Here is a 12,935-nt window from a genome sequence, read left to right as displayed (position 1 = left end):
ACCTGGAGAAGAGAGGTTTAGGCAGAGGAGACAGGAGAAGTAGCCGTGTTTTGGGACGTGCTTTGGTGCAGGAAGATGCTGCTGGAGGGGGTTCCCGGCCAGGATCCGGCTCCAGAGGTGGGTAAGTGGCCTTTAATTCCCTTCTCACCCGCACCTGGAGCACAGCTGGTGGTTTTGGTGGGGTTTTTAGGGCTCTGGCAGCGGTTCTGGTCTGGCAGGAGGTGGTTTGGCTCCGTCCATCCGTGGTGTGGATGTGCTGGAGGCCCCGAGCTCCTGGGCGTGAAGAGCAGGGTCAGTTCTGGAGTCTGGAGTTGGATGGTGGTTCCTGAGGGAGGCTGATGGTTCCTGACTCGGAGGTTCTGGTGTTTCCAGGCGTGCAGGCTGGAGCAGGAAGGTTTTGGGTGGAACAGGGGCTGCAGAACTCCTGAGGGACCCCGTTGAAATCCAGGTTATTTGTGCCAGCACAGCCTGTACCCGGCAGGACAAGGAGATGCTGCCCTGGCCCAGCAGCAGCAGCAGCAGCAATTAAACCTGGATTAATCACCAGAGAGGGCCGGGGTAACGTCCACTTAATTGAGCATCAGAGGCTGCGGGTCCCGGGGGAGCTCAGGGAGATCGATCCAGGTCGCTGGAATCTGCCGGTTGCTCCATCCTGGCGCTGGGAGGGGGGCTCTGAGGGCTCTGAGGGCTCTGCCGGGATCTGCAGGATTTTGGGGACCTGCTGTGGCCCCTCCTGAGAAACCAAGGCCCAGGAAAACGGCCCCTCGTGACCGGGGGAGATCCAGGGGGGTTCCCCCTGGGATGGGTGCTCCAGGTCGGAGCTGGAGCAGGGCAGGGAAGGGCAGGGAAGGGCAGGGGAGCCCCTCTGTGTCCCCACAGAGCCCGGGCTGGGGGCTCAGGAGCAGCTGGCCCTGGAGCCGAGGGCTGGGCCGTGGCTCTGAGCGGGATCAGAGCTCCCAGGCCCCGCTGGAAGCCCGAGCGATTCCTGCTTGGGAATGAAAGGGCTGAGTGTGGGCTGGCAGGGGCCCAGGGCAGGGACTGGCTGAGCTCCCCACGCTGGGCTGGGCACGGGCAGGGAGCCAGAGCGGGCTCTGCCAGCCTGGGAGGGCTGGGACACCCTTGGGAGCCTCCCCATGGATTCTCTGGGCTGTTTGTGCACCGGGAATGACCCCCGTGAGCACAAGGGGCAGGGGCAGGGCCTGGGAATGGCAGTGGATCCTCCCCAGACCCTCCTGTCCCTCCTCTGCTCCCCCTCAGAAGGGCTGAGACCTCCTCGCACCATCACAGGGGTGGGGGAATCCCCGAGGGCTTTTCTGCCGGCTGGGCTTGCATCCTAACCCAGCCCCTGAAGGAATGTCTGGAATAAATCCCCTGGAGCCCAGGAAGAGGGAGGGGAAGCACCTCAGAGCGTGGATTTAATGCTCCTCATCCCCCTTGGCTGAGCTGGCCCGGACTCAGCACCAGCACCAGGAGGAGATGGATCCTTCCAGTCCCGCAGGGAGAGGTTTGATCCGCAGGAAAAGGGCATCTGGCCCACAGGAACACCCGTGGGAGACTGTTGGGGAGCAGAGTGGGGCTGGAAGTGTGATTTTGGCCGGATCTTCTGGGTGTGTCTGGCCAAGGGAGGCCACGGGGCTGAAAAACCCCGGAGAAAGGGATCTGCAAGGACAAAATACGTGGAGCTGACGGGGTGTGGAGGCACCAGGATGGCATCCAAAATGCCAGTTCCACACCAGCAACTCCCAGGAGCAGCTTTCCATCCCCGGCTTGTGTGGGGTCTCCTGGAGGGACCCCCCAGCACCACCCAAAATGCCCCCCCAGGGGTTCCACTGCAGGATCGAGGAGTTGGAAACATTCCAGAGATGGAGGGTTTGGTGTCCTCGCTCCTGGCCGGGATTTATCCCCCAGGGAGAGGGACAGGGCAGGAGCTGGGATGGAAACACCCTCAGGATCGGATGAACTTCGGCTCAGCCTCCGAAGCCGCATCCAAGAGCTGCAGGGAAGGTGGGATGTGTGGAACAGCCCCTGGAGCTGCAAAGGCCACCGGGAGGACAGGACACCCTGTCCTGGGAATCCACATTCCAGGGAGAGGGATTGGACTCGGCCTCAGAGACCTGCAGCTTTGATCAGGAGCACATTTTTCCTTGGATTTCTCTGGGAAGACCCTGCTGGGAAGGAAGGAAGGAAGGAAGCAGCTGAGGCAGAGGAGGAGCTTTTCCTTTTCCTTCTCTTTCCATCCATCCCCTGCAGGACGACAGCGACTCCCTCCTCCCAACCCACTGCTGGAACTGGAGCTGCTCCCAGCCCTGAGCCAGGAGCTACTGTGGTGGGGGGGAAGAAGGTCCCTGCTTGGTTTCCCTGCCATGTTTAATCATCCAAATATCCAATAAAAACCCCTGGAGCCGAGGGTGGTACAGTGAATAAGCCGTTTTTATTTTTGTCCTGTGCTCACACAATCTCTCTTCTTTCCCTGACAGGTTCACAGATCATTCAAAGAAAAAAGTTTTTTTTCTAAGAGGAAAAAATAATTTAAAACATACGCACAGGGCCTCCCTTCCAACCTCCCCACACCCACAGCTCCACCACTTTGTGCTTCGTCTCGCGCGTCAGGATCCCGGGAATCGGGGGTGGACGAGCCCACCGGGGCCTCGGCGGGTCCCAACCACCCCTCAGTGCACTCCCAGATCCAAATGCTTCTCCCAAAAACCTGGAGGAAGCGCCCTTGGACACACGTGGCCCAGCGAGCAGCTGCTCCAGGCCTCCCTCCTGCCTCTCCAGGTGTCCTTCCCTTGAGTGACCACCCGAGTCCTCCCTCTCCCCTGGATCCCGTGCACAGGACTGGCTCGGAAAAGCCATTTTTTCGTCGTTTTTTTTTTTTTTAAGCATTTTTTTGTTTGTTTGTTTCGTTTTGTTTGTTTGTTTCTGTTGCTGGTAAAGTCCGAACACTCCCAGCTGTGCTATATGGAAATACAGCTTCTAGGATGGTCTCTCTGCAGAGACCGACAGTGATCAAGGCACTACCCCCACCCCCCTCCTGAAAACAAAGGAAGTCAGACCAACACCTTGGGACAGAAGAGAATCCTATAATGTGATCACACGGTTACACGGAATCTTTATGGCAAAGAGAACACTGAGCAGCTTTGAACGTTTGGGCTTCTCTCCCTTTTTGTTTTTGTTTTTTTTTTTTTACTCAACACAAGCACTTCTAGACCCTAAAGGGGAGGAGAAAAAAAAAGGGGGGGGCTGAAGCCCCAGAAAACCCAAGCGCGGTTACGGGGCAGGGACCTACAGCTGCCTAAGGCTCTAAGTGACAACCCACGGCCTGGGCTGGGATTGGGAGCGGGATTTCACCGCTCCCCTTGTGCTGTTGGGGGCCCTGGAGGCCCCCCCAGATCCCTCCCCAGGCAGTCAGTGGGAGAAGCCAGGGTTGGCATGCAGGCTCTGCGTGCTCCGAGGGCGCTGGGGACACGGATCCTGCTGGATCCCTTAACCCTCTCCAGTCCCTCTCTGCCCTTCCCGAGGCATCACAGCTCCTCCTCCTCCCAGCTTTCCTGCCAGGCTGGTTCTCCCATCCCCTGGGAACGGTGTTTCCCCCCCCTGCTCTGAGCTCCCTCAGGCTGGAAAGGGTTAACGGAATTCACACCACTGTTTGTGTTTCCACGTGTGCACTGGTCTGATCTAGGGAAGGGATGTTGGTTAATCTGGAATCGAGTCGGATTGAATCACACACACCGATGGCAAAAACGGGTTCAGGAAAAAAAGGAAAGGATAAAAAAAAAAAAAGAAACAAAAAAAAAAAAAAAAAAAAAAGAGGAAGAAAAAAACCAAAAAAAACCCCAAAAATCCAACTACCTGAAATCACAGAACTTTGGAAGTTCAGAAAAAACGTCTCTCCTATAACTTGTTTTGTGTTTTGTTTTTTTTGTTTTGTTTTTTTTTTTTTTTTAAGTTCATCCGCTTAAATTTCTTTTCTTACTTAAAGCCAGTTCCTAACAGTAGTTTGTTTTTTTTTTTTTGTTTTCCACCTCTGCCAACCTCCCCAGCAGCGTTTGCCAGCTCGTCCCTGCGCTCCAAGGATCCCGGGTTGCGGGAGGCTCCGGGCCGGGCAGCGCAGGGGGGGCTCCTCCTCTCGTCCCCTCCAAACCCCCACAAAAAACCTCGGCCCCCCCGCGGCTCCCGCAGCGTCCGGCAGCGCCAGTTCCCCCCCGGTGCGTGGTTGAGAAGATATATCGGATAAGAAGGCATGAAAGTTCCTCTAAAAGTTACTTCCAGGCTCAGCCCTTCTCCAGTTCTCTCTCTCTCTCCCCTTCGTGGCGAAGCGTCCCCGCTCCTGCTTCTCTCCCCTCGCCCCTCACTTCCTGCGGTCCTTCTGCTTGCGGTCCTGGCGCCGGGGCTGGGGCTCGGCGGGGCCGCGGGGGATGAGCAGGACGGAGCCGTCGCTGCCGTACTGCAGCGCGTACTGGCTGGGCGAGTAGGGCCGCCCCTGCTCGTCCCGCAGCCGCCCGAACACCTCCTGGTACAGGCTCTGCACCTTCTGCTTCATCTGCCGGATGGACTTGAGGAACTCCACCTTCTCCCTGAGCAGTTTGGACTTGTCGCGCTGCAGGTCCTCCACGTCCCGTTCCAGGTTGAGGATGGTGTCCAGCTTCCTCTTGCGGCAGTTCTGCGCCGCCATCTTGTTCTTGCCGCGCCGGCGGATGTCGCGGATGAGGCTGAGCTGGGCCTCGCTGAGCTGGTACTTGGACAGGAGCTCGTTGAACTCCTCCACGGGCAGGTTGATGATCTTGTCGTTGGTGAAGGGGATCTTCATGGCCCTGGCTCGGTGCTCGTCCCTGCTCATCTGCTTGTCCAGGAACTCGGACGGTTTCTCCTTGGGGCCGCCGCTCTTCTTGCCGCCGCCGCCGGGCAGTTTGGGCTCCTCGGGATCCAGGGCCCCCGGGGCCATGTTGTAGGTGTGGTTGTGGCCAACGTGCTCCAGGTAAGGCAGGTAATGGAGCTGGGCCGGGTCCTGGTAGCTCATGCGGCAGAACTTGCTGTACTCCGGCTGGTATCCCACCGCCCCTTCCGCTTCCTCGAAGTCCACGTTCTCCGAGTCGGAGCTGTAGCCCACGGCCCCTTCCTCGGAAAACGAGGAGGAGGACGAGGACGAGGAGGAAGAGGACGAGGAGGACGAGGCTTCCGAGCTGCTCAGAGAAGCGGGGCTGTGGCCAGAATCCAGGGAAAGACCTGAGTCGGAGTCGAACTCCTCTTCCAGCTGCGAGGCCTGCACGGGGTTGAAGCCCTCCTCGATGGCCAGGTCCATGAGGCTGATCTCATCCAGCATGGCCTCGTCCAGGAGCCCTCCCAGCGGGTCGGGCAGCTCGGGCCCGGCCGTCTCGTTGCCCGTGCTGTTCATCTGGGGCGGGAAGAAGATCCCGCTCAGGTTGGTGGAGCCGAAGGTGCTGTTGAGGCCGGTGGAGTTGTCCGGCGTCAGCTGCAGCAGGGCCGAGCCGCCCGCCATGGAGGGGCTCTCGATCTCGGAGCTGAAGAGGGAGAAGTCCTGGGAGCAGCTGCCCAGCGAGGCCTGATGCAGGCTCACGTTCTGGTTGATGGGGGTGCCGGGGGCCAGGCTGTAGTTGGACGCCAGGAGGTCTCCGCCGGTGCCGCCGAACAGGCTCTCGCCCGTCGTGGAGTTCACTTCCATGGCCTGGAAGAGACGCGGGGACAGCGGTGAAGGACAGGACGACGTTCCAGGCTGGAAGGAGCTCCCCCCATCCGGCTGCAGCAGACGGGCCACGGGGCCACCACGGCGTCACCACACCCAGACTCACGGAGCACCTGGGGGGACAAAGCCCTTCCCGTCCCTCTGCCGGGGCTCACCTGCATCTCCATGATGGACATGAGGTCCTGCCACTGCTGCTCCAGGTCGAAGGGCGACTCGTTCTCGGCCAGGAGGGGGGACAGCAGGGTGGGGGGGCCGCCCGGGGCCCGGCTCTGCCCGGGGACGGCTTCGCTCAGGGCGGAGACATCCGCAGCTGGGAACTGAGCACGTGAGGGGAGTCAGGGCTGGAGCCTCGGCACTGCAGCCACTCCCCAGCCCGGCGCCCTTCCCGCTGCTCCCGGCCACGGCCTGCCTGCTCCTCCCTGCCTTGCCACGGGCTAACGAGGAGCAAAGCCAGGAGGCTTTAATTAATGGTGGCCCACCCCCTCCTTGGGTGGTTTCAAGGAGCCTCCGGAGCGGCCAAGCCCGGTTCGCTGCGGGAAAGATGCTGGAGGCACCGAAATCCCGGTGGGTGAGGCAGGGAGAGCCCCTGGATCCGCCCCATCCGCTCACCTCCGAGTTCTCCCCGAAAGGGAAGGTGGCCTCCAGCAGCCTAAGGCACTCCTCCAGGGACAGGGCTGTCTGATCCTCCGCACCGGGCACCTGGGGGGGAAGGAAACACAGGGAACCGTAGCCTCGGGATTCGGGGAAGGTGGTGCTGAGGGAACGAGCTCCTTCCAGCAGGGCTTTATTACAGCGCATCCAAAAAAGAGCCAGAGGCCCCACCCAGTGCTCCATCCTGCTGCTCCAGGGAACGGGAACGCGCCGGAGAGCCTCTCCCCTGCCTCCTGCCACGCAAGGACTCGCCACAGGGCTGAGGGGACTCTGCGGCTGCCGGGGACACGGGGACACGCGGGGCCAGCCCTGCCCTGGCCTCGCCAGCGCCAAATCCTGTCGCCCACCTGGGCCAACCCTGCTGCTGCAGCTCCGAGCGGCCCCCACGGAGGCCCCCAAGCAGAGCCCGGCCCGGGGGCGTTACCTGCGCAGGGAAACTCTCCCCGGTCTCTCCATCAACTAGCAGGTTTCTATCCAAGACCTCATTCCCTGCACTCCTCCAGCTGTCCCCGCGCTCCCTCCCATCGCTCAGCTCTTTGTCCACTTCGCTCTCTTTCTGCCGGTGGCTGTAGTCAAAAATCTCTCGCCCAGCGCCGAGATCAATATCCTGTCTCCACAGGATGTCAATCAAATCGATGTCCTGCAAGACAGACCACATTTCCTTCAGCCCCTGCGCTGGGGGGGGGTCCCCACCCAGCGGTCCCACCCCCTCTCCCCACCCCCCCCTTTCCCCCCCGTACCCCAGCCCGCAGCCCACCCGGGGAGCCCCGCGCTGCTCCTGCCGGGGCTCCAGCGCCCCGCGGGGATCCCGGGAGCGGCTCTGCGGGCTCCGCATGGCCGGCCCTGCCCTCCCCGCCGCCCATGGCCGCCCGCCCGCCGCCGGGGGAGGCGGCGGGGGCCGCCCGGGCCCGCGTCGCGGCGGTGGCTGCGCCGTGCCCGCCTTGCATCAGCCCGTGGTGCCATCCCGGCCATTTGCATAAGGGGTGGGGTGGCAGGAAAATCCCCGCATTCCCACCCACCTGATGCAACTTGAGCAGCCGCCGCCGCCGCCGCCGGACCCTTCCCGGGGTCCCCGCAGCCCCCTCCCGGTGTGTCCCCCCCCGGTACCTTTCTCATGTCCCCAGCTGCCGCCCGGGCCGCGGCGCACGCCGATCATGGTCCCCGGGGGAGGAAGAGGAGGAGGAGGAGGAGGAGGAGGCGGCGGGGCGGGTTGGCCGGGGCGCGGTGCCGCTCACGCATCGCCGGCCGGGGCGGCGGCGGCGGCGGCGGCAGCGGCGGGGGGGGGGAACCGCGCTCCGCTCCGCCCCACCGGCCACAGGTGCCCCCCCCGCCCCCGGTGCGGCGGATGCTGCTGCTGTGGCTGCGGCGGGGCCGGGAGGGGCTCGGGAGGGACCGGGAGGGGCTCCCCCCCCGCTTCCCAAACCCCCCCCCGCCCGTTCCCGGCTGCGGCGGCCGCCAAGCCCCGCCCACCCCGGCACAAGCCCCGCCCCTCCCCGCCGGGATGCGGCGCCGCCGGCCACGCCCTCTCCGCCCCGCCCCGCCCCCCGGGGCGGTGGCCGCAGCCAATCAGCGCCCGCGGGGGCCGCCCGCTCAGCCAATCAGCGCCCCCCGGGCCACGCCCCCGCCCTGGCGCAGCGGGGCCGCCCCCCCCCCCCAAAAAACCCCAAATCCCCCCCCAAAATGAGGAATTGGGGGGGGGGGAACGCGACCCCCCGGGCGCGGGGAGGGCAGCAGGGAGGGCACCCAGCGCGGGGTCACCTTGGCTGCTTCCCCCGGGACACCCCGACCCACAGGGGGCGACCCCAATGTCGCCCCCCGCAACTCCCCCAGTGAGACCCCCGGGCGCTCCTCACTCCCTCCCCCCCTCTCCCAAAAACCCCCTTCACCCTCCCTCCCTCCTCAGACCGTCCCGGCAAACCCCGGCGGTAACCACAGCACAGCCCCCCTTCCCAACCAGAGCCAAGGCCAAGTGTAAGGAGATCCCCCCCCACGCCGAGGGGGAAGAGGGGGGGGGGGCGCAGGGCTGAGCCCCCGCAGCTCATCACATGTCCCGCGGCCGCGTATTTTTATCCCCGGGTGTTGTGGAAACGGGCCCCGGGCGGGCACGGAGCCTCCCGCCCTCCCCACCCCCAATGCTGCAGAGGGAAGCGCCCGGGATTAAATCCCAGCTTTGTCTTTAAACCCGGCGGCCACCCCGGATCAAAACGGGCATTTTTTTATTATTATTATTTTTAATTCTTGTTTGTTTGTCTGTTTGTTTTATCCGTGGGATAAAATAACTGGATTCCGTATTTCTGTATTTCGCAACTGCAACGCCCAAAAAAAAAATGCCCCTCCGCAGCATTCCCAAAATTATTTATAATCAGCCATATTCCTCCCCCCCCCAACTCCCAGGCAAGGTCGTGCCTGGCCCAGGGAGTCGCAATGTGCCAGGGAAAGTCATGGAAAAATTTAAAGCCCGGCCCTGGAGCCATCTGCAGATCATCATCACCCGCCCCAGGCCCTGCAGGTGCCTCCCAGGGAGCTGCAGAGTTCCCGGGATATTCCCCTTGGAAAGGTTTGGGGGAGGGAGTCAAGGATGGGGACAAAGACACCAAAACCGAGGGAAAAACAATCCCCCAAAAACCCCCCAAAACAAGGCTGGTTTGGAGCGTGGCAGCAGCGAGTTGGGTCTGGCTGGCCCCGGGGGAGGAGGGCACAGGGATGGTGTGACTGGAGTGACGTGGGAGCCAGACGGGATTTCCTGGAGCTGGGCCCTGGCAACAACACCCTCCCCTCCTGTCCATCCAGGGGCTTGGGGGGAAAACGTGGCAAAGAGCCACCCGGGAGGAGCAGGGATGCTGCAAAGCCCGGGAGCTGCAGATCTCACACCCTGCCCCGGAGGAGATTCCCAGCCCGGCCGGGAGGTTCATTCCCAGCACGGCCCGGGATGCAGCTGCACAGAGGCCTCTGGAAAACAGGAGCCACCAGCCTTCACCTCCCAAATCCGCAACGTTCCTCCCTAAAATCAGATCCCACCCGGCCCTGGGAAGGCTCCCCAGGCCCTCAGCCAGGAACGGCAGCCTCGGGAAGGACGACGGAGCCTTCCAGGAGTGACCTTGCACAGGGCATTTCATCACATCCTTCGCCATTCCCGAGGCAGGGAACTGCCTCTCTCCACTCCCAGGGAAGCAGCACAAGGTGGGAAGGTTTGGCCTCGGTGTTCTGTGACCGTCTGACACCTCCAAGGTCACTTCCCAACCCAGAATGGGATTTTCCCCCTCGATCCCACAGCCCAGCAGAGCCAGGAGACCCTCCTGGGAAAACTCATGGAAAACCTGCAGGTCCAATCAGGACACCATTCCCAGGGAAGGATCCTGCTGCTCATCCATCAATCCCAGACCCAAAGCAAGCATCACCTCTGTCTCTGCGGCGCTCACACCCCTTCCCACACCCATTCCCACGCCCCATTCCCATTCCCTGCCTGCTGCTGCACTGGAGCCACATGACAACAGCTCCCAGCATCCAGCTGCCCTCCCCTCCTGCAGGGACAGGGCTGGCCCGGCTCAAATTCCACTCTTCCCACGCCCAGCCACGACTTGGGAGACGCTGGAGCGACGCTGGAAGGACCCGAGGCCGGGAATCACCACTGACCCCCCCCCACCATCCTGGAAGGACCCAAGGTTTGGAATCACCACTAACCCTGGAAGGACCTGAGGCCACAGGTCACCACTGATCCCTCTCCACGATCCTGGGAAGACTCAAGGACATGGATCACCCCTGACAACCCCCTCACGCTCCACGGAGCCAAAGCCACACCAGCAGCTCTCCAAGAGCCTGGAATTGCATCCCAAAGGTTGTGCTGGGGCAGGAGAAATCAGCCCCCTTCCAGTTCACTTCTCCCCACCCAGCTGGGAGGAAAACTGAGCCAGGGATCACGAATCCTGGCCGGGCTCCAGCCAAGTAACCCAACCACCTGCTCCACACCTGGGCTGGGGCTCTTTCCCAACTGCTCCTGTTTATTCCCCAGCTGGATTGCTCCATTGCCCAACACTGAGTCACGAGAGCTCTGCTGCCCCCAAACCCCCTTCCCCCTCTTTTCACTCTTCCTTTCAACCCAGAATTAACCAAACAAAAAAGTGGTGGGGGGGAAAAAACCGCCCTGGAATTTCCCCTGGAATTACCCCCGGAGCGCTGACACCGAGCCAGGATCCAGGATTGCGACATTCCCGAGCAGGGACACACTTTCCCTAAGTGCCAAACACACACAACGTCCCGTCCTGCTCGCTGGGCGTGCACCAGAAAGCTCCCAAATCCCAGCTTTAAACAGCTTCCCCCCCGAACTTTTCCCGGGAAAAGCAGCTCTTCCCTACCTCCTTGGTGAGGTCTCCGTTCGCCGGCGCGGCCACGGCTCCCAAATCCTCCAGTTCCTCCCCGAATCCCTGCTCGGCTCCGCTCTCCCTCACCCCGGTCTCGGCGCTGCCGCCATCCTGCAGGCCGGAGCCGGCGCTGGGCTGGCCCCCAGACACGGATCCCTCGGGATCCCTGTGCACCAGCCAGGCATTGACCTCGGTGCTGGGCACCTGGAACCTGTCCAGGGCCCTCACCTGGTTGAGCAGCCGGCGGGCGGTGAAGTAATAGTCCAGGTCCACGCTCTTTGGGTGGATGCCATAGCCATCCAAGGTGTTCCTCAGGTTGTGGAACTGGGTCTGGGTGTAGGCAGAGCTCTGGCCCAGGATGATCTCCCGCAGAGGAGGGAGCTGGGAATTCAGGTAGGTGTCCACGTCCACACGGACCCCGATGAGGCTGAGCAGGATGGTGAACTGGATGAGGCCTTCGGTGAAGTATTTCTTCAGAGAAAGCATCTCTGGTGGAGGAGAGAGAAGGGAAAAAAAAACCAAAAAACAAAACAACAAAACAGGTGGAATGTTTGGGAATGAACAACAACAACAACAAGAAGCTGCCGGCGGCGGGCGAAGCCTCCACACCAACAGGTTGGTTGGGTTTGGCTTTGCTCTGCCCCACTTTCAAGCAAGCAAAATAAAGGGGTGATTGGCGTTCAGGGCAGCGCCAGAGAAAGCAAAATAAAAGTTTCAAGGGTGGCCGAGGATGTTTAGGAACGGGCAAGGATTTCTGGTTCAGGAGGGCTTTGTTTTGCCGTAAAAATTCTGGGGCTGGGTGGTTGAAAAAACCAAGGAAATCAAAGGTTTAAACCTCCAGAAGCAACAGCTCTCCCCGGCAGCTCCACCCTCCCCTTTCCCTTTGTGTTTTGTCACCCAGAGATATAAAAATCCATGTGACTTACTGTCCAAAAACTCCACATACAGCGCCTTCCTCTCTCCCCCCCTAATTCCCCACGCTCCAGGTCGGGCTCTGCTCCTTCTCCGGCCGCTCTTCCTTCCCTTCTTCTGCTCCCGAAGCCTTTTGAAGGAGCCTTTTATGAGTCAAAGGTCCCGACCATGGGAAGGTCCAAAGACTCCTCCGCTCCCGGCTGCGATTTCATCAGCGGCTGAACTGTAACCAGAGAGCAAACACGGTAACGCACCGCGGCACCACCCCGTGCGCGGGCCCCGCTCCCCCGCCGCCTTCTCCCTGCAAAACCCAGGGAATCTCGCTGGGAAGCGGAGTTACCTTCGGCGACGGCGCTTCCCCTCCCCGAGCTATTCTTAGGCCGGCGCGTCAACTTCCCGCTCTCCCAAGGAATCCGGCTCCCTTTTCGCTCTCCCCCTCCTTAAGCCCAGTTTTCCAGCCGCTCCACAGGGGGGGTTTTCCCATATGAAAGACCACCCGGGGCCCGCCCCGCTACCACCTCTCCCCTCGGCCGGGGAGCGGCCCCAGACCCCAGGGAGGGGGAGCCCGAGCACGGAGTGTCCCGGCAATGAGGGAGGGGGGGATCCCGAGCAATGAGGGGGGTCCCCAATGTCCCCCCGAGTACCCCCCGTGTCCCCCCCCCCCAAAACGCGTCGCGGGGGCCCTTTAAGACCCCGCGCGCTCCACGTGACCCTCTCCCCGCGCGCCACGTGACCCGCCCCGCCCGCCCGCGCGCGCGCGCGGCCCGGGCCGCTCTCCCCCCTCAGCGCCGCGCCGTCCCCGCCGCCGCCGCCGCCACGCCCCCCCCCCCCAACCCTCTTCGCACCTTCGGCCGCCCCCGCACAGCTCCAGCCTCCCCCTCGCGCTCCACCCTCTCCCTCCACGGTACCCGCCGGGGGCTCCGCTCCGGCCCCGCCGCCGCCGCCGCTCCAGCTCCCCACCCCGGCCTTCAACCACCCCCCCCCCTCCCTCCCTCCTCCCGCCCCGCCCGCCCCGCAGCGGCGCCGCCGCCAATCAGCGCCCGCAGAAGGGAGCGGTCGCCCAATGGGGAGGCGGCGGAGGGGCGCTGCTCCCGCCACCTCGCGGCACCGCCCGGATGGGCAGGCGGGGCGACCCAATGGGCGCGCGGGCGGCCCTCGCGCTCGGCGCCGCCAGGGCCAATCAGGGAGGAGAAGCGTGAAGAGCTGCGGCTCGCCCCCCCACACCCCTCCGGGCGATTTGAGTGGCATCTCCTTCGCCCAATGGCGCGCGAGCCCCCCCCCCCCGCCGCCGTCCACCAATGAGAGGGGCA

At 62.8% G+C, this 12,935-nt stretch overlaps 1 protein-coding gene across 6 annotated transcripts; it reads right to left on the bottom strand.

Moving 5' to 3' along the window:
• Positions 1-2,412: 2,412 nt before the first annotated feature.
• On the bottom strand, positions 2,413-12,610 carry NFE2L1 (NFE2 like bZIP transcription factor 1). Of its 6 annotated transcripts, none has more exons than XM_064636539.1 (7): positions 12,534-12,610; positions 11,640-11,848; positions 10,708-11,201; positions 6,780-6,995; positions 6,314-6,403; positions 5,860-6,021; positions 2,413-5,686 (listed from the first exon to the last, which is right to left on the bottom strand). In XM_064636539.1, exons 3-7 carry the CDS (start codon positions 11,197-11,199, stop codon positions 4,352-4,354), a joined length of 2,295 nt encoding a protein of 764 aa, XP_064492609.1. In that variant the 5' UTR covers positions 11,200-11,201; positions 11,640-11,848; positions 12,534-12,610; the 3' UTR covers positions 2,413-4,351. The 6 variants fall into 6 exon arrangements, with proteins under 6 accessions (XP_064492609.1, XP_064492608.1, XP_064492612.1 ...); XM_064636538.1 differs by having other exon boundaries at positions 12,471-12,588; XM_064636542.1 differs by having other exon boundaries at positions 11,640-11,843; positions 12,534-12,558.
• Between the last annotated feature and the right edge of the window lie 325 nt (positions 12,611-12,935).

This window comes from Pseudopipra pipra, chromosome 26, assembly GCF_036250125.1.
Source record: "Pseudopipra pipra isolate bDixPip1 chromosome 26, bDixPip1.hap1, whole genome shotgun sequence".
NCBI lineage: Eukaryota > Metazoa > Chordata > Aves > Passeriformes > Pipridae > Pseudopipra > Pseudopipra pipra.
This window is presented reverse-complemented; position numbering and strand designations above follow the sequence as displayed.